The sequence below is a fragment of the Anomalospiza imberbis genome, chromosome 13 (assembly GCF_031753505.1).
Source record: "Anomalospiza imberbis isolate Cuckoo-Finch-1a 21T00152 chromosome 13, ASM3175350v1, whole genome shotgun sequence".
NCBI classification, from domain to species: Eukaryota; Metazoa; Chordata; class Aves; order Passeriformes; family Viduidae; genus Anomalospiza; species Anomalospiza imberbis.
This window is the reverse complement of record NC_089693.1, coordinates 19,663,356-19,683,658: the sequence shown is the minus strand read 5'-3', so window position 1 is coordinate 19,683,658 and position 20,303 is coordinate 19,663,356. Positions and strand designations below refer to the sequence as shown.

At 46.3% G+C, this 20,303-nt stretch overlaps 1 protein-coding gene across 4 annotated transcripts in view; it reads left to right on the top strand.

Annotated features, from left to right (window-relative positions):
- PSTPIP1 (proline-serine-threonine phosphatase interacting protein 1) overlaps positions 1-20,303 on the top strand; it is a 65,166-nt gene that overhangs the window by 7,453 nt on the left and 37,410 nt on the right. For 3 of the 4 annotated variants that reach the window (XM_068204420.1, XM_068204417.1, XM_068204418.1), the window contains exons 3-4: positions 16,011-16,111; positions 19,806-19,880. In XM_068204420.1, the coding sequence (XP_068060521.1) occupies positions 16,077-16,111; positions 19,806-19,880 (110 nt within the window). In that variant the 5' untranslated portion in view covers positions 16,011-16,076. Of the gene's footprint in view, positions 1-15,854; positions 15,924-16,010; positions 16,112-19,805; positions 19,881-20,303 lie in introns of those variants that run through there. The other variant, XM_068204419.1, reaches the window with a different exon arrangement.

Here is a 20,303-nt window from a genome sequence, read left to right as displayed (position 1 = left end):
CTTGGTAGGAAACAGAAAGGCAGAGGCAAAAACACATTTCAGTGAACCACCATCCTCTGGGCACTTCCAAGAAGCCCTCCCCACCCCCACTGCAGTACTAGATTTGAACGGTTAAAAAGAATAAAAATACAATGAGGAAATATGAAAGCCGGTGTTGATGTTAGGACTAACTGTGCATGACCACACCTATGTGAGATTCTCCTCGTTTGTGCACCCACTGGCTGCACAGTGCAGTGCACAGGGTGGGACACAACTGTGGGCCAGTTCTACCCTGGGAGCTTCAGCCCTTGCATTGCTGAACTTCCTTGGAGAACAAGCCACCTGACTTTTAGAGCTGGTACATTTGGTATAGTTACTTTTCAATGCCTTGGTCTTTAGGGAGAATAAACCAAGCTATGGGAGCAGAGTGAGAGTGATTAATGCTAGCTGACGATCTGGCCGGGCTGGTTCTTCATGGCTCTTCTTCCCTAAACTTCTCTCCTGTGCTTAGTGACATTACCATGACTCAACTCCTTGCTTAGCGTTGAAGCTAACACCTTATTTAAAGGAAAGCATCTTTGGATTTCATTTCTTTTTGGCTGGAAATGTATTGCCCAGATTAAGAGGTCAGAAATGTATCTGGTTGCAGGATAGAAGCTTTAGCTATATAGTAAGTTTTTAAAAGTGAAAACTTACAGGATATTGCACAACACAGCACAAGTGTGCAGAATGCCCCCCAGATCACAAGATCAGCAAATATTTTTGCATTCATAAGGTTCTGTTGTGAGAGGAAAATGTATTCATGTGGTTTGCTTCAGTGAGCAATTATGTCCTGTATTTGGTCTGTACACTGAACAGAAACTGCCTTTCTGACTGACACCCAAAAGGTGTTTGCCCCGTGGTGGGTGCCCCAACACAGAGCCCTGATCTCTGATTGCTGCGCCCACTCCCTGTGCTTCACCCTGACAACAACAGCTGAGCACCAGCTCCCTGCTCCACCATCAGGAAACTTTTGGATAAGCAGGGGTTTCCTCAGGACTTAACTCAATGTAAAATATATAAAGAAACACTAAAAGCAGGAGATCTCCCCCAACTAGCAGAGAAAGAGCACCATTCATCCCTCCCCAAAGTTCTCCAGACTTCATAGAACAGGGTGTGCTGTCTTCCAGGAAAATTGTTCCTCATAACAGGTTTCAGTTTTATCCTCTCTTTCCAAATAAATATAGCAGTGATAGTACTATACTACTTTGTTCAATTTTATTCCACACTTAGTTCAATTTTATTTTCTTTGTAGCATGGCCTGAGCAAAATCCCGTGTATTTTTTTAATTACAGTTTTTATTTCTATATACTCCACATTCTCTGTAATGGTTTAAGGGACAGTTGCTCAAAGTCTGCACTAAAATGTGCTTCTCAGCAGAAGTTCTCTATCCGCTGATAATATTTTTTTGGAAAATGTTAGTGAGATGGAAATTCAGATCGAGTTTGATAACCAGTGCAAGGCAGTTGCTGATGGATTAATATTCTGCTGGGCTGCTGTGTGAGCCTGACAGATGTTTCCTGTCTTCTCTAGCATCATATAAGAGAGGTAGGGAAATTCCCATATTAATGAGGAGTGTGTGTCTGGCACCAGCCGAGTTCCAAGTTAATGGAGTTGTGTTAACAGGCAGAGCAACAGTAATTGTTTTTGTTACAAAAACCACTATCCAAGACAATCTTGCCCCCTCAGTCACAGAGTGTCTTTCTGAGTTTCATTCTCGGTTCTTGCACTCATTGTTGCTTTTCCTTTGCAATTTCTGTCATTGCCTTTTCCTTCTACCTAGTCTCCTTCCAGCCTGCTGCTCAAAACTGCAGCTGCAGCCCCTGAAATGCAGCTATTTCTGGCCAAGAGATAGGAAGGTACTGGCACCACTTCCTGGCTTTGCCATACCCACCTGGGAACAGGGAATGAGGAAAACTTCCAAAGGAGCTCGTTGGTTTTGGGGCAGGCTCCAAAGTGCCCAGAGTTGAGTGGGAGCAAATCTATTCCCTGGTACAGCTTTGAATCAAACTCAAGCAGCCAAGTCAACTCTGAAAATGTGTCATGGGCTCCTAAGGTACTTAGGATTTAAAAATAAGTTCTTGAAGTGTAATGCTTGCTCCTTCTCAGCTGTGGGATGAGCTCAGGGCTTGTGAATTCTCACAGCTCACATATAAAAGTATGGAGGAGATGCAGGCCAGCAAATATGAAGCAGGCAGGATTTGCTCCCCTGCCCTGCTGTGAGCTGGTCCTCTCATATCCCTGCCTGTGGACCCATGGTCGTGGTCAGACACTGCAGCAGTGGGAGCCATGGAAGTGCTTCAGGAGCAGGGACTGTGACAAAGATGCTTAATGTCTCTGCTTTGACTTCAGGCTATGTTCAACCTCAGGTTCAGTGTGAAGTTGACTTTGTAGATGAGCCTCTCAACTCCTACTGTAGCTTTTTCACACGACGGTCTGCTATATATGCCAAAAAAGATGTAATTAGTTTCACAAATAATTTAGCTTCTGATGAGACTCTTAACTGTGGAACAAGAGCTCCGTGGTGATAAAAGTCACAGTAAAGCTATTTCCTAAACTTATTAGGAAACGTGCTGAAGAAATACAGCATCAATTGTTTACTCAATATAGGAAGTTTTTTTTAGAGCAGGAGCTACCCTGCTTTCCTGTAGAGGTTGAGCTTTGCAGGGCCCATCGTTTTGCAGCAGGTATGTGAGGAGGAAGTGATACTGGGCAGGTTTGTTGGGAGGAACTGGAGCTGGGGAGGCTCCTGCTAGCCCAGCACCCCGAGGCTGAGCTCAGGCAGGCAGGGATGATGCTGGCAAACCTTCCAGCCTGGCATCCCAGCTTTGCAAGTGGGTCCCACCGAGTTTGATTTGAATGGCATGCCACAAGTTGCATCTGACACTATTGACACAAGGCAGGTTAAGATAAATCATCTCCCTGCACAACAGCACACAGGTGGGCTCTGCTGTCAGCACATCCTGCATCTCCCTGAGCTCCAGAGGCATGGCCATGGTCCTGCACTCCCTGAGCTCCAGAGGCATGGCCATGGTCCTGCACTCCCTGAGCTCCAGAGGCAGAGGCATGGCCATGGTCCTGCACTCCCTGAGCTCCAGAGGCATGGCCATGGTCCTGCACTCCCTGAGCTCCAGAGGCAGAGGCATGGCCATGGTCCTGCACTCCCTGAGCTCCAGAGGCATGGCCATGGTCCTGCACTCCCTGAGCTCCAGAGGCATGGCCATGGTCCTGCACTCCCTGAGCTCCAGAGGCAGAGGCATGGCCATGGTCCTGCACTCCCTGAGCTCCAGAGGCATGGCCATGGTCCTGCACTCCCTGAGCTCCAGAGGTATGGCCATGGTCCTGCACTCCCTGAGCTCCAGAGGTATGGCCATGGTCCTGCACTCCCTGAGCTCCAGAAGCATGGCCATGGTCCTGCACTCCCTGAGCTCCAGAGGCAGAGGCATGGCCATGGTCCTGCACTCCCTGAGCTCCAGAGGCAGAGGCATGGCCATGGTCCTGCACTCCCTGAGCTCCAGAGGTATGGCCATGGTCCTGCACTCCCTGAGCTCCAGAGGCATGGCCATGGTCCTGCACTCCCTGAGCTCCAGAGGCATGGCCATGGTCCTGCACTCCCTGAGCTCCAGAGGCAGAGGCATGGCCATGGTCCTGCACTCCCTGAGCTCCAGAGGTATGGCCATGGTCCTGCACTCCCTGAGCTCCAGAGGCATGGCCATGGTCCTGCACGCCCTGAGCTCCAGAGGCATGGCCATGGTCCTGCACTCCCTGAGCTCCAGAGGCATGGCCATGGTCCTGCACTCCCTGAGCTCCAGAGGCAGAGGCATGGCCATGGTCCTGCACTCCCTGAGCTCCAGAGGCAGAGGCATGGCCATGGTCCTGCACTCCCTGAGCTCCAGAGGTATGGCCATGGTCCTGCACTCCCTGAGCTCCAGAGGCATGGCCATGGTCCTGCACTCCCTGAGCTCCAGAGGCATGGCCATGGTCCTGCACTCCCTGAGCTCCAGAGGCAGAGGCATGGCCATGGTCCTGCACTCCCTGAGCTCCAGAGGTATGGCCATGGTCCTGCACTCCCTGAGCTCCAGAGGCATGGCCATGGTCCTGCACTCCCTGAGCTCCAGAGGCAGAGGCATGGCCATGGTCCTGCACTCCCTGAGCTCCAGAGGCAGAGGCATGGCCATGGTCCTGCACTCCCTGAGCTCCAGAGGTATGGCCATGGTCCTGCACTCCCTGAGCTCCAGAGGCATGGCCATGGTCCTGCACTCCCTGAGCTCCAGAGGCATGGCCATGGTCCTGCACTCCCTGAGCTCCAGAGGTATGGCCATGGTCCTGCACTCCCTGAGCTCCAGAGGCAGAGGCATGGCCATGGTCCTGCACTCCCTGAGCTCCAGAGGCATGGCCATGGTCCTGCACTCCCTGAGCTCCAGAGGTATGGCCATGGTCCTGCACTCCCTGAGCTCCAGAGGCAGAGGCATGGCCATGGTCCTGCACTCCCTGAGCTCCAGAGGCATGGCCATGGTCCTGCACTCCCTGAGCTCCAGAGGCATGGCCATGGTCCTGCACTCCCTGAGCTCCAGAGGCATGGCCATGGTCCTGCACTCCCTGGGCTCCAGAGGTAGAGGCATGGCCACAGCACTGGTCACATCCAGGCCAAGTCGTCACTGCAGGACATGTGGAAATGGGGAATAAAGGGGGAACCAGCTTGGAAAAGTTGGACTGGTTGCCCAGCTGATGTCTGTGTTTGTTGTGAGGTTGACTTCATCCCCACAGAACAGGCTGCTCTACTCTTTTTTTACATGTAATTTCTTCTGCCACTTCCCCAGCTGCTCTGGGAAGGATACTTGGCTCCCTGAGGCAATGAGAAGCACCCGTGGAGGGTGGAGGAGGGGGCAATCACAACAGTCATTGAAACCAGAGGAAATCACAAGTAGAAAACCTGAGCAGTCATTGTGGCTATGGAAACACTGGTGCTTCACAAGTCACTTCTGAGCAGAGCACAACAGCTAAAACGAAGCTCAAATGAACTAACACTAGATGAATGGATTTACAGAGAGTTCATTGTGGGTCAGTGACTAAAATAATTAGACACTTAAATACGCTTTATTACAATTTTCTGATGATTGTGTTGCAACCGTGGGGTTTGACTATTAAAATCGGTTGATCAGTTCATTAAGTCACTGTGACAATTTTGTTAATATTTTTACACCGCTGTATCTGATTTGTTTTGATCCATTCTGCTCTGCCAAAGTTAGTTGGCTTTACTTGGGCTCAGGGAAGGGAAGGATTCTTATTTCTGCCAATTTTAAGTGTGCCGTGAGTCTGTATTTTAAATATGGAATAGGTGAGTCATGGACTCTGCCCACATGTACACAGCTACATCTAACCAACACCACTTAAAGAGTGTTTGTCACGCCCAGCTTGAAATGGAGCCTCACACAGAGATCAGAGGGTGTCCTTTGGCTTGTTAGAGCAGCCCACTGAGGTGCATTTTCTGAGGCAGAGTCACAGAATGGCCGAAGCTGAAAGGGGCCTCTGGACATCTCGAGTCACAGAATGGCCGAAGCTGAAAGGGGCCTCTGGACATCTCCAGAGTCACAGAATGGCCGAAGCTGAAAGGGGCCTCTGGACATCTCCAGAGTCACAGAATGGCCGAAGCTGAAAGGGGCCTCTGGACATCTCCAGCCAAGCCTCGCCCAGCACAGGGCTGGCCCAAGCTCAGAGTATCTCCACAGATGGAGACTCCACAGCCTCTCTGGGCAAACTGATACTGTGTCTCAGCACCCTCTCAGCAAAAACCTCCTGTGTTTAAACAGGACTTCTTGAATTTCCACAGGTGCTCGTGTCCTCTTGCCCTGTCACTGGGTGCCCCTGCAAAGCCCTGGCTCCGTCTCCTCTGCTCCCTCCCACAGGAATTTAAACACACTGAGCACCTTTCTGCAGGCTGGGCAGTGCCAGCCCTCAGCCTCTCCTCCCACCATGGCTTCTCCAGGGTGAATCTCAGAGTGTCCCCACGAATCTCATTTCAGCAGATTTTTTCCTGGCAGAAGTGGGTGATTCTCCGCCTGTCCCTTTCCTCCCTCCAGGCTGACACTCCTGCAATGCAGCAGAGCTGCCTCTCTTCAGTCGCTGGCTGGAGACAATGTGCTTCGTAGGCACAGGGGAACACTTGGAATTTCAATCCAGTAACACTCATTGCATGCTTGTGTGAAAGGCAAGTTAGGTTGCTTGGTTATATTTCAGGTCCTTTAGCTCAAGAAGACCTTTTTCAGATTTCATTTTCCTGCCTTGCCACAGCAAGGTAGATTCCAGCGGGCATATGGCACAGAAAACAGTAGTTTCATCTCCAGTTTAATCTAGGTTTTGTAATAAAACTTTGCTCAGCAGCCATAGTTCAATAATGTATACAAAGTTTGCTGTGTCGTTCAGTAAGAGTTTGGGGATTTGAGGCTGGGATGAGGTGAGGGCTGGGGGAACGGCTCTGCACGGAGATCACTCAGCCTTGCTCTGGGTGTCAAGGTGAAGAAAAAACCCACTTTGAAAATACGCATCTGAATCCCAGTAGCTTTTCAGTTCCCCAGAGAATTATTCCCTTACTGTTCATAGAGTTTAGTACTTCTTTAAAGTGGTGGAAAAATGTCACTGAACAAGACTGAGGAATTGAAAAGTTCCATAGCTCCTCATGCAGCTTTATCTTTGCTTGAAATGAAAGGCAACAGTCTTGGGAATTAAGTGAAAATGTAGCAGCTCAGGCTAGCTTAGAGATACCAACTCCTGTGGTTCCATTCAGAGCAAATAAATAAATAAACACAAGCTTTTTTCCTTTAATTTAAGAGCTTTTCAAATCCAGAAGCTATTTCATGCTGCTCTCAATTTGTCCAGGCCTAATGTATTCCTAGTATGAAAGAAAAATAAAGAATGAAGGGTGGGGACAAAGACAAAAAGGAAAATAGGTGGTCAGCAGCTCTGAGGTCTGAGTCTCATCAGCTGATGCAGAAGGTGCTGTAATTACTGAAGGGTTATTAACAAGTCAGGACTGACAAACAACCCTGGGGCTGCTGCTCAGTGGGATGGAAATCCCCAGGAGCACCAGGAGAAGGAAAAGAGGGCCCTGCCATTGAAAGAGCCTGGATGAACATTTGGTTAGGACATGGGTTTCTGACAGAATCTTTTTAGTGGGAAAACACAGTTTTACTGGAAGTAAGGTGCTGTTTTGGAAGATGAAGCTGGGCTTTGATGAAAAAGTTCATACCTGGTAAAGGCTTTCTCTGGAGATGGAGAATTAAGGTGCATTTGCTAACCAAAGAGGAGGAGACCAGGCTCCTAAAAGCCCTCTGTGGTTCTGGGAACTCCGCAGGGACGGCACACTCTGGAACAGGAACTGGAGCTTTCCTTGCCCACAGCCACTGCCTGCAGCCTGGAGTCCAGGCATGCCTTCCCTCATCTCACAAGGTTCCCCCCCACATAAAACAGCTGGAGAAGGAGGTTCAAATGAAATTCCCCTTCCCTGTACAGGCAGCAGATGGGGGGTGGTGTGGCAGCTGTGGCAGGGGGTGTCTCAATCAGATACTAATGGAGTGTAAGAATGTTGCATCGTATTGAGTAATCGGATATGTTGAAAATATTATTTAGGTGGCAAAGATCTCTTGTGAAATGGAATTGGTAATATGTAGCCATTGAAATAATCTTTACTAAGAAGCGAAGTAAATCTTTAATTCATTCCCCTTCTACAGCAAGACTGGGAATATTTTCTGAAGTTTTACCATTCCACACGTGCCAGGAGACACCAGTAACAAAGAGAGCATGGTTCAGCAGTGACTTTTATAAAGTGCCTTTTTCAGGAGTGACAGGAAACAACTCTAAGCATTTTAAGACAAGGAAGAGAAAGACACATAGTTTTTAAAATAATTTAATGTGCTAACTAAGCAGATCTGGTTCCAGTGGCTCTGTAAGACCTGGTGGACAGTTATCTCTGTGCTTGAGCAAGTCAGGGCTGTTTCAGGTTTCACTCGTCTTGGTCTGGGACTGAGCCCTCAGTGCTTGTAGGAGAGGAGCCCTCTGATAACAGAGAAAGAAACTGGATGTGGATGAACTAAAGAGGAATAGAAACAAAAGTAACCTCTGACCATTATTTTGTGTAAAACAGAAGTATCCTTTACTTGTAAGATTCTATTTCTCCTCATTTTTCTTCCAGTTTCTCTTGTGTAGCTAATGTTACTCAGTAGGAGACTGAAGGAACATCTGACCTCACCATTGACACATTTATGTGTCATGTTTCAGAAGGACCATGGCAACAGTGCTATGACTTCTGAAAGACAGGTGCAAATCATCACTTCTGGCCTCTCTGTTGGCTCCCAAGGAGAAGCCACTTTAATTTATGGATTTAGCTGTTGTCTGAAGTCATATGGAGAAAATACAAAGGGATGCTGCCGCCTCAAACCTGTGTCATGTAGCCACATCAAGCTCCCATTACAAACTGGTGAAGGAATCTGCTGCCTCCTGTCCCATTTCTTATTATCCCCATCAGAGGTGTTCCAGAAGTTTGTTCTATATGGATTTCCTGAATGGATTCCTAGTTTTTTGTCGCACTTTTTGTTGTGATGCATATCTGTCTGCTGGCTCTTTTCTCCTTCTGCTAGCACAGGAGCACGGGGGCTCTGAACTATGCTCAGAATAATGTTTAATCAAATTATTAAGGAGACAACCAAAAACAGAGATAATAAGCACAAGCAGAGTCCTTTTAGTAGACTGGAATTGAGAATTTCCAAGGTTATTCCCTGTGTGCCATGAGTCTGCCAGCCAGCAAACCACCTGCAAAAGTGAGGCAGGCTTTTGTGCAGCCATCACTTTGGATCTGTGCAAATCAGGGGGTGATTAAAACATGGAGAGAGCCAAACAATATGCTATGACTGTAAGAATGCCTAATACATAACACATGAGCAGTCCAGGATGCCAGTGAGGAGGGTGAGGGCTCAGGAAGCTGAGGAGCAAATTCCTCTGTCAGCAGAACTCTAAATCAACCATTTCCTTCTCAGAGAAATCCCACAGGGTCAAGAGCAAAAGACCATTCTGCTCAGTGTCGTTTGCACTGCTGCTGTATCGTTTGTGAATCTCAGTTTCAGTTTTATCTCTGACTATCCTGGCTGCTGCAGGTTTGAAGTGTGGTGAGAATCTCGCTGCAGGGGCAGTGGGAGAGGCAGTCTAGCAGCCCAGCAATTGGAATGCTGCAGGTAGTGTTTTTTCCCTTCTGATTTTTGAAGGTCCCATTCAAGGTTCACCTCTATGCTATTGCCTGACAATAAATACTATTTGCTCCCCATGAAAGGTGCTGCATGTCAGATTTAGGTAACAGGCTGCAGCAAAACTGCAAACTAAGCCTCCTCTGGAAAATGCCCAAATCAACTCGTGGAATTATCACCAAAATGTCCCTACCTACATCCTAAGCAGACATTTATGTTTCTGATACACAAAGAGTGAATTTTCAAGAAGTGACAGAAATCTTGTACAGCCAGCTTCAACCCACCCACTCTTCCTTGCTTTTTCTGCTTATGTGGGAAAAAAAAAATCAATACTTAAAAAAATAGATTTTTTAAGCTCATATAAATTCTGTAGTCAGTCTTGGAAAGCACAAGCAACCGTGACATTCCCATCCATTCCAACTGATTTCAGCCAGTAGGAAAAAGGAGCTCTTACACAGTACAGCATGAGCAAATGCTTCTAAACCCACTAAGCAGTTGATTATGACATGAACATGTGTGAAAAAGGTCTCACATCACACTCAGCACTGGTCAGGGGAGAACGTTTTGGTCAGGGGAGAACATTTTGGTCAGAGGTTTCCGATGTGACACCTCTCTGCTCTGGGCATGGTGACCTTCCCCCATGTGTGTGCTCAGCTCAGAATGGAGTTGCTGAGCTGCCTTTTCAGCTGCTGGCACATTCCCAGGGCCAGGCAGCGGAGGGCCAGGCTGCAAAGCAGGGGTTGGTTTTGAAAAAGGGCTCTTTCATGTGCCCCTGCGGTGGAGCAGAGCTGGGACAGCAGCCGTGGAACAGGAAGCAGCAGCAAAGCAGCTCTTATCACAGCAGGGCCACACCGGGCACCCCTGAGATAAGAGCTGGACAGGGATTTCAGCACACACACAGTAGGGTGCTCACCGCTGTCCTGTTTATTCCAGGAGAGCGGGAGCGGTGCAGAAAGACAGCAGTGAACTTCCCAAAACACTTTGTGTCAGGAATGTATTTCTAGAAACCCAATTTCTAGGAAATTTTAAAGTGTACCAGGGGAAAAACTAGGAAACATAAAGCAGGTGATTGAATTACAGTGAAAGGCCATGCCATGACAGGAAATATCCAGTCCAATGCTGGAGATTCTAAGTCATGTTTGGCTGTTAGGTCTGTTTGCTGCTCCTCTACATATACAAAGCCCTTGGCAGAGCACTTGACAAGGAGACTGGCAGATCAAGGGAACAAGATTTGAAACACTCAGGGCCAGTACCCAGTGGTATGATGCAAGAATACAATTAATTGATTTAGTTCAGTCAGAACAATTTACTTTCAGTCCAGAACTGAGCTATCATGTGTGATACCACTGTGGATAGAAAGGTCCACAAAAGGTTCTTTCTGACAGTTGAAAAAGATTGTTCCTTGTTCAAAACTTCACTGTGCCCTGTTCTCTCTAAAGTTCCTCCTCACACCAGTAGTTATTTCCTTTTTAACTCTGGAAAAGTGGATCTTAAGTTTTTGTTTTACTAAAACTGTTATAAGTTTACCTAAACTAAACAAGATATGAATGCAAAACCAGTTGGGTTTAGAGAAAAATTCCAAAGATACCCATAACAGATTCAGTGTCTATTATTTTTCTCTTTGAAAATCTGCATTAATAGTTTATTTGGATCAGGTAGCAGCATTTAGCATTTTCAATCCAGAACCATGTGAGAACACTTCTGATACAAGCTTTGGAAAAATATCATTAGGAACCAAGATGAGAATGGACTTTAATGACTAAATACTTTCAAACTTTAGTGAAAGTGGGAGGGGTTTAAAATATTTTTTTTAATATTAGCAGATAATACATTTCAAATAATTCCTAAAAGAGGGCAGATTAGGCTGAAGGAACCCCTGAGAGCTCTGCTATGGCTGTCATTGGTCGTGCCAGGCCCGCTGGCAGCCAGGCCCCGCTGAGAAGCTGGGGGTGGTACACACAGAGCAGATACTGTGTGTGGATTCTGATGCTGTGTTTATCACCACAACAGCTCAGCACGGTCCTGCTGGGTACTGAGCAATGCACCCAGTGTCTGCTGTGGAGATTTTCCTTTTCCAGCCCTTCCTGCCCATCAGGGTGGTGCCACTGCCCAGCTGTACTGGGGTTGCTGTCCCTGTTACCTCTGGTTCCTTACAGAAAGCAGGTGAACAGGTGCTGCAGCTGGAGATGCTGGGATGAGCCCTTTCCTGCTGAAAGGCAGAGCTGCAGCTCCCAGAGCCCTGCAGCAAGCCCAGGTGGAGCTCTGGCACTCCCCAAACAGGACACACAGCCTCAGCAGCAGAGGCTGCCCTGGGGGAGATGCTAAGGTGCTGCCAAGCCGGCTCATCCTGCAGGAGCAGGGAGAGGTCTGAGTTGTGGTATGTAAAGTACCTCTAAACAAAGTCCTAGATGGGCAGGCCAGGTGCCAGCATGGTTAGCAGTGCTCCACGGAAAGCAGCAGCAGCAGAAGAGCCCAGAGTTGCCTCGGCACAGCCACAATGACCTGATGAGCTCACGCCACTGTGACCATCCCCAGCTGGACATGCAGGGTGTGCCACGAGGGCTTTGTACATGAGTTTGGATGGTTTTGCTTCAGTCCAGTCCATTGGAAAAGCTATTTACTGAAAGCTGCTTCAGTAACGAGCACAGCATTTTAGTCTTTCCTCCTTGATATTATTGCAATGGTAGCCTTTTCACTTCAAAATGCAGACTCTAGTACTTCAGAAAGCCTTGCAGTTCCCTCTGAGTACCCAGCAGCACAAGCTCAGAGGAATATGTTCTGGAATAAGGATGATCCTTAGTGAGTTAAAGACACAAGGTTACTCAGCTTGGTGCCACCAGAAGGTAAGAAGAAATTATGTCACCCCCCAGCAATCCTGGTACTTTCTGCCCTCTGGGCAGGGAACTGACACTCCCAGTCTTCCCTTGCAACCTTCATTACCAAAGCAAAATCCTCGGAGCCTCTCCCTGATGGCTGCAGGAACCAGCTCAGAGCCAGCCTTGAATAATCTCTCCCACAATTAACTCTCAATATTTGCTTGGGTGGTTACCCATGGAGAAACATTTACCAGGAGGGACAAGTCCCACGGCACAGATCTAACAGGAAAGTGCTGATGGGAGGGAGCAGCATTGTTCATCCTCAGAAGGAAAAAGAAATGGAAAGAAGAATGAGTATCCCAGCATGCTCCCTGTGGTCATCTCTGCTTGCAGGCTTCCATGCCTCCTTTCAAGTGTTCTAGGAAAAGCTGTTCTGCTTAAACTAGAGCACAGAAGTTTAAGTTTCAGTCCTATAATCCCCTCCACATTTCTTTTGTCTCTGAAGGAACAGTGCTGCTCATTGCACTGGAAGGAAGCAACTTTTGTCACTGGGCAGAGGGGAGGAAAGGCTGCCCCTCCTCTACCTGGGATTTTCAAGAAGAAAACAAGAAGAAAATCCCCAGGCAGAGAGCAGAGCGCACATGCAGAGTTAGGGGGTGAATTTCAGGACAACACAACTCTGCTCACAACACTGAAATCCCTGTCAAGCACTCTCTTGTTGGTAATTATAGGCCTGTTGGACTACAAGGAATAACTAATCTTTTTTAGTAACAAGGATTAAATCCTCTTTCACAGCCACACACGCTTTGACTAAGCAGAATCCCTTTATTGGCAATGAGAGAAATTACTGGTGGTGAGTCAAATTACACTCTTCTAAGCAACTAGATTTAAGTATAAGTAAATTATGTTTTACACATTTAATGCCTACATTTATTATCTAATTAAAGCATTTTCTAATTTCTAAAAAATATAAAATAGTTCTTTGACTATTCATTGGTTCTTAGAATCATTACAAAATCTTTTCTGAGAAGTACCAAGCACTGTCTGACTAGTGCAGCTTAACAGCTTTTGCAAAACCACTCAATGTGGGTGCTAATTATAATACAAAATGGTAAATGGAAAATAGAATAGAGGCGAGACAGCTTAGCAAGGCTAGATGGTTGTTTAATGAGATCCAATCTTGCTGTCTGATTGTCTTGACAAAGAAAATGTGGGGTCACTTATGGCGCTACACAGGAAATCCTTAAGACACTAGATAAAAACAAAATGGGGCTGAACAGACAAAGCAGGGGAAGAACTCTAAAGTGAGCAAAGACACTGATCTGGGGGACGTGCTGGATGCTGCCATAAGACATGAAGAATGGGCTGGAAATAGCTGTGCTTGAAACAAACAGGTGGAATGAAATATTGTACAGGAGGTATCTGATAACCTTCAAGCGTGGGGTAACAGAAAACAGATAAAAATCAAAGTTTCAAAGTACAAAATGGGAGTAAGAGATCAGTAGTGAAAAAATCCAGTATACTCTGAGTCCTTGTTGAATAAAGTAGCAGGAGAGGAAAGAATTGCAGGTATATCTGTAGATCATAGCTCATTTAAGTGTCACCTCTTTGATTTGAGAGTGAAAGAAGGCAAACGCAATTCTCTGATGGACCAAAAGTGTTTCTTACAGAGCTGACATTAATGCCATGGTACAAAGCATCACTTAGTCTTTACTGGAGTGGTAAAGCATCATCCTTGTCCAACAGGGATCTATTCAGCCTTGAACAGGTGCTATAACAACACGTGGGAATCAATGGGATGAAAAAGCAGAATGTCAGGAAAGGGCAGAGGAGGTTTGTTTGGAGGCAAGGGGAGGTTGAGAGAGGATGCAGTTGTACAACACATGAAAGAAGAAACAGAGCTGTTGAAATGAAAGGGAAACATTTGTGCAAGTAAGCTGAGGCCTGAGTGGTTCATGGCTCCCTTGTGGTTGGAAATTAAGAAACAGTGCAGCAGGATGAGTGACCAGAGCAGCTCACACTTGTCTCACCCTGGCTGTGGCATTTGCTCTCCCTCTGCAGCCTGGGCAGGTTGCACGACCTGTTCAGAGCACAGCCAGAGCTGCTGCCTGCGAGCCCTGCTTTGGATTTCTGACCCTGGTGTTTCTGAAACAGGGCCTCCCCATTCCTTGGGAACACAGAGGAGGACAAGAAAGCAAATTTTGAGATGAATGCCCCCCAGAATGAAGATAGATTAAATGAGTGTCTGTGCCAGGAGTCCTTAGGAGCCCAATCTCCCTACAAGGGGCAGCCAGAGGAACAAACCCCAGAGGAACCTGGCAGGCAGGGATGCTTCCAAGGGCCTGATGAAACTGCCCAGTGGGCTCAGCCCATCAGGCTGCCCCCCAGCACACTGCTGTGTTTGTGTGCATGTTTTTGGGTTGATAACAAGTTGGGGTTGCATTCTCTGCTTAGGGAATTTAATAAGCATTCTCTCAGACATAAAGAATTTGTCATCCTTTCAGTGTAACAACTGTGCCAGTTTAAAAGAGGTGAGGAAAGACACCAGGTGAGTTTTAGCATTTACTGAACAAAGAGAGATATTGAACAGAAAGGCAGACTAACTTCACAGTGAGCTTATCACTCTGCCTTTGTTGCCTGTGGCAGTGGCTGACTGCTGTGGTGATACCAACCCACAGGATATTTTCACTTACCTCATGGGCAGCATTTCTGGGACAAGAAGGCTGTGTACACAGCTATGGGATATAGCTGATTGCATCTGAAAATACACAATGAAAATGCTGAGGGTGTGAGTTCCTTGTGGGGCATCTGACCAGAGTTTCTGCCAGGCAGAGGGAGACATTTACAGTAATTTCTTTACAGCAGTGATGCCTTCTGCCATTGGAATGTCCTCAAAAAATAAAAGAAAAGACAAAGGGGTGAAGTGCTAATAAGTCCATTGCCAGGGTATTAAGAAGAACCTTTCCTACTTTTCTCTTTGAATGGCAAAACTTGCTGCTTCTCATTTATTTCACAGCAGGATCCCTCCCTGTGATGTGTGTGTAAATTGCCCTTGGAAACATTAGGAAAACTAATGTTTTGGGCTTGAAATTCTGTTTCTTCAGGGGTGATGGCTTTAACAATGGACTGTAGCACTGGAAGTGTTACTACGGCCTGTAGGTTTACAGGGATTGTCTGCAGAAATTGATCCTAGCTCTTGAAGTACCAAAAGAACCTGTTCCTAGATCTGCAAATCTCCACAGAAGCCTCAAGGCCTGAGTGAGCAGCACCAAGGCTGCCATCAGCCACCACCACTCATCCCAGAGCTCCCCTGCTCCTCTCGTCCCAGCAACAAGGAAGCAAAGGCCTCAAGTGCTTGCCAGAGGATCTTTTCCAAGCACCAAAACTTAAACAGCTGTCTTCTTCACAGTGGTGGTGGAAAGCAATAAAGTAACCCATTTATTAAATGGTAACTGCTTAGGGGACAGTGGATGGATGCATAAACTGCATTCAGTTCATATGTAAGGGCTTGTCTTGCAGATAAACTGCTTGAGGGAAGGAACACACTCCTTCTGTTTATGGTTTCACAGCCCATGATTTTACCATAATGCTGTAACATAAAGCTCAGAAAACATTCACCACTACATTTTCAATAGCATTATCACTATGTACTGGTTAACTCAGGCTCCCTGTGGAAAAATGGCTTGTCCTGACCCTGTTGTGAGGCCGTGGGAGGAGCAGGAGTAGAACACAGAAATCCTGTCTCCCTGCGCTACGAGCCCTCCCATTAATACACCACGGAGCAGGTGGCACAGTCACTGCCCCACAGGCTGATATTTGTACTGAGCTGACTCTGACCTTTCTTTTTAGAAATATGGTAAGAGGAATTAAGAAATAAGAATTAGAATTAAGTTCAGAGGAACTGATGTGCTTAATAGCCATTACTTTTTCTTTCTGTCTTCAGTGCAAGGAGTTCACCTTCCACACTGGCTACGAGGTGCTTGTACAGAGGCTACTGGAGGGGAAGAAGATGTGCAAAGATGTGGAGGATTTGCTCAAGCAGAGGTATGAAAATCAGAGTGAAAAAATGTGAACAGCCTCCTTTTTTGTCTCATTTGGCGTCTGGAAGGGAATAGCAGGCTGTTTCTCGGTTTGGTAGTGTTATGAGCTTACATAGAAAAGCCTGAGTAATTTGAATCCCAGCCTTGTGATGTGAAGGTAGATAAATAGAAATCTCAAAGACTTGAGAAGGGAAGAGAAGGTTGAAAGATTCAGAAACCCAGAGCTCCACTAAGACCCCTCATAATGGATCCATAAATACACAGTAGCACCTACATCCACAAGTAGCATTTCCCCTTTTGCAGGGCAAAAATGACTTGCACATTTTTATTTCTCTTTGAACGTGCTGTTGCCACAGGCACTGTTTCAGTTTCCTGCCAGTACCAAAAATGAGATGTTTTACAAATACAAAGCTACATAAAATGCTACCTAAAGCCTTACCCTGACAGCCAAACGAGCCCTTGTTGTTCACCAACCTTAGCAGGCTTTGAGTAACGATGTTGTAGTCTATGTTCCTGATTATATAATAATTATATATATATAAAATTTATATATATGTGTGTGTGTGTATACATACATATGTGTGTATATATATATGTATGTATATATACACATATATATGTATATATACACATATATAATTATTATTGGTGCTTCTCAACAGCAACTATGGACAGCTGACAATTTTATGGGTAAGAAAATATGCACCACACTGCTGCTCTTGCTCCTTTGCCATTCATTTTTGTAGTTGTCACTTAGAAAAACAGCTCTGAAATTTGGTTCTGTTTTTAAGTGGCTTCAGCAGTTTCAGCATGAAGCATGAAGCACACACTTACTCAGGTGTGACATGTAGGAAAGAGCACACAAATATGGATTAAATATCCAGCAGGCAAACTCAGGGCAGCTCATCTCAGCACTGTCACCTTATGAATATTCCTGCTTTTTCTTGACATGCTATCCCCATCTAGTTTTTTGGGCTTAGGGTGGTTTTCTGAAGGCTGATTTTAAAGCTCTGGGACTTTCAAGGGGGTGTGAGTTGTCAGACTCAAAGGTGGCCATTTCACAGCCTGTGAAGTCTCCCATCAAAACCTGAAGCTATTTAAGTTGTTTTTCTCAACCACCGGTGGAAGCCTGTTGCATTGGCTTGCATCACACAGTCCTGAAGTCACATCTGCCTGATGGCAGCTTAGCTGCAAATGTTTAAAATAGCTCCTTTGTGCCTCATACCTTACAGAGATCAGAACTGCACTGCAGGCCTCAGGCGGTGCAATCCTGCCTCGGATGCTACCCAGGCCTGTGCTCCTTCCAGAATACTGCAGAGGCTTCTGAAAGTTGCAGGATGAGGTTTTTCCTGGTTTATGGTGGAGGCACAAAGTTCTTTCCATAAAGAAGAAAAAATACATGTACAGTCATTTTGCAAATATTTCCATGAGGTTTTTTACACCCCCAAGACTTTGCAGAGATCGTGTGTACGTGTGTGTGCCCGTGTGTGTACGTGCCTGTTGGGGGCAGGAAAAGGAGATGAGAAGTGGGCACTGAGTCAAGGATGTGATTTCCAGTTTATTGCTGGCAGATGTTTGTTTCAGCTCATCCTCATGTCACTCACAGGAATGACCCAGCAGAAGATCAAAGGATGGGATGAATCTCTCTTTCTAGAGGCTGCCCATACCATGTGGTTCATGTTGGAATTTCAACAAGGACTCCTGCAGTCCTGAGACCAGCTGCCCTGGCCCTGGCCCTGGCCACACTAACACTTGATCACTTTTCTAACCACAAATCCCTCTAACCAGCCCAGAGAAAGGTCTAAGAGGTTTGGGAGTGAGAAAGCAATTGTATTCCAAAACAAACCACAGGGTTAAAACACAAAGTATGTTCTATCTCTGAATGGCTGCAGGGAAACCTAGAAGCTGTGTGCAGGAGTACTGGAAAGTGGGAAAAGCAGCACACAGATGTGAAGAGATGGTGTCAGCCTCCTGTCAAATCCATCTGACACTGGGCTAGCCCAGTCCCATCCATGCTGAGGTTTCAGGAGCTGGGACTGGCTTAAAAGCTGGGTATGCTTTTTTCCCATGAGATACTTGTGTACTGAGCAAGCAAAGTGGGAGTAATTACTGAAGTAATTCTCATTGCTGCACAGGCACTAGCACTTAGCAAAGCCTCTGACACAGAAGTGTTTCTTGATACTGAAATCAGAAGAAAATTAATCTATTCTTCTGCAGCATTATGCGTCTGGAGTGTATTTCCATTTTGATGAAATTTCATTCATCTAACATGAAAAAGAAGTGGTGCCTCTGCATGGCCTATCACCATCTTTTGCACCCTGTTCCTCTAACAGGAATGCCAGGCAGTGATGTAGGTAACCCCACTAAACCACAGCAGTTCTGAGTGCAGGAGGGCAGCTCATGCAGTGTTCCACACGTGGGAGCCATGGCCAGAGGCCAGGAACACTGCTCTGCTGCAGGGCCAGCACTGCTGCTCCAGCAGCCTGACTGATCTTGGGCTGGGGAGAGTCCCAGGAGATGGTGGATTTGCACCTGCGACAAGGCAAGGTGCTCCCAGAGCCCAGGGGCAGCAGGAGGGGCGGTGGGATGTTCTCAGGGACCCACCTTGACAGCTGCCGTGGGGCAAAACTGCAAGAGCAGCCTTCAAACTGCTGGAACTCAGCAAAGACATACAAAGTGGGCCAAGTGGGGAGACCAATGGGACTAAAACCCAGTAGGGTTGTAGGGCCCTGCACCCACATAAAATTCATTTTTTTGAACAAAGAGTACGTTTTTCTAAGGTGCCAAGTTTCAGGCCAAAACAGTTTGAAATGCTTTGAAACTGCTTTTGAGAACTGGTCTTACCCTAAACAAAATCATCCCTCCCCCAGGTGCTAGCACCAGGCTATCTGTTCTTTATTTATTATTGACCCTTCCATAGTTTTTAGCAGCTACTCAAAGACTGACAAGTTGGTTCCACCCTGGTCTTGCACCCAGGAGAAAGGAAGTAACACATTTAGTACAAATACTTTTTTTAAAAGAGAATAGAAGTTTCCTCCCGTGATGGGGGAAGGGAAAACAGCGAAGGAATATTTGTATTTCTTTATTAACCATAGAAACAGAACCACTTTCCTGAGTCACTAGTTACAGTTCCCCATTAGGTGAGACTGCCCCTTCCACAAAGCTGCCCCAGCCTCACCACACAACCACCAGGGCTCCTTTGCCCTCCACAGCAGCTCTTCCAGCAGTGCCTCATCTTTCTAATGGATGGAAATACTCCTGCTACCCCTGGCTCCCATTTATTCTCAACATCTCTTGAATGGATCCTTTGGAAGCTCCTCTTCACTCCCCTCACAGCTGGTGTTTTCATGGATCGAGTCAGCCATTATTTTTAGGTTCCTTTTGCTCTGTTCTGAACACCTCCATCTCATCTCTGTTCACCTCCTTCTTCCCATGAATCCATGTTCTGGGGCAGAGCTGAACATGGCATTCCACAGTAATCAAAGCCATGAAGATGGGCTTCATTTTTATCTCATTTCTTCCAGAAATAACTTAGCAAACTATTTCAGAGGTTAACTAACAGCACTAGGGTTGAGGAGATAGAGAAATCAAATAAGTTGCATATCTGATGTTTTGCACCTCAGATACAGTTACAAGATTTGTGTAAATGTGATCCTGGTACCACTAAGAGAAATTGAGTTAAGTTTTTCTTTTAACAGAGCACAAGCAGAAGAGAGATATGGGAAAGAGCTGGTTCAAATTGCCCGAAAAGCAGGAGGACAAACAGAAATCAAGTAAGGAATTCTTTTATTATTACTGCAAACAAAATGATTTTGGAAGAAATACCAGACTGCTGGTTTTGCCTGTGATGAGGTCACAGCCACTCATTTCAGTGCATTACACAGCTCTTCACAATGTATTAGGAAAGTGGGGAAACACCACAGTCCTTCACAGTGGGATTCACTATTTGTGAATAGTCTCTATTTAGAAACTGCTAGTAGGTCCTTTCCTGAGATTTTTATTTTATTTCAAGATTCTTAATGTTTAATATTTGCTTCCAAAAGCCGATCAAGTGATGGGGGAAAAAAGAGAATGGAAAAGGTTGTGAAATATTTAGGATGGTGGCTTGACAATTCTGGAAAGCTGGTGAGCAGAGAGACTGTGACAGAACAAATACAAAGACCCCAAAAATCAGCTTCTGCAGCAGGAAAAAAAGG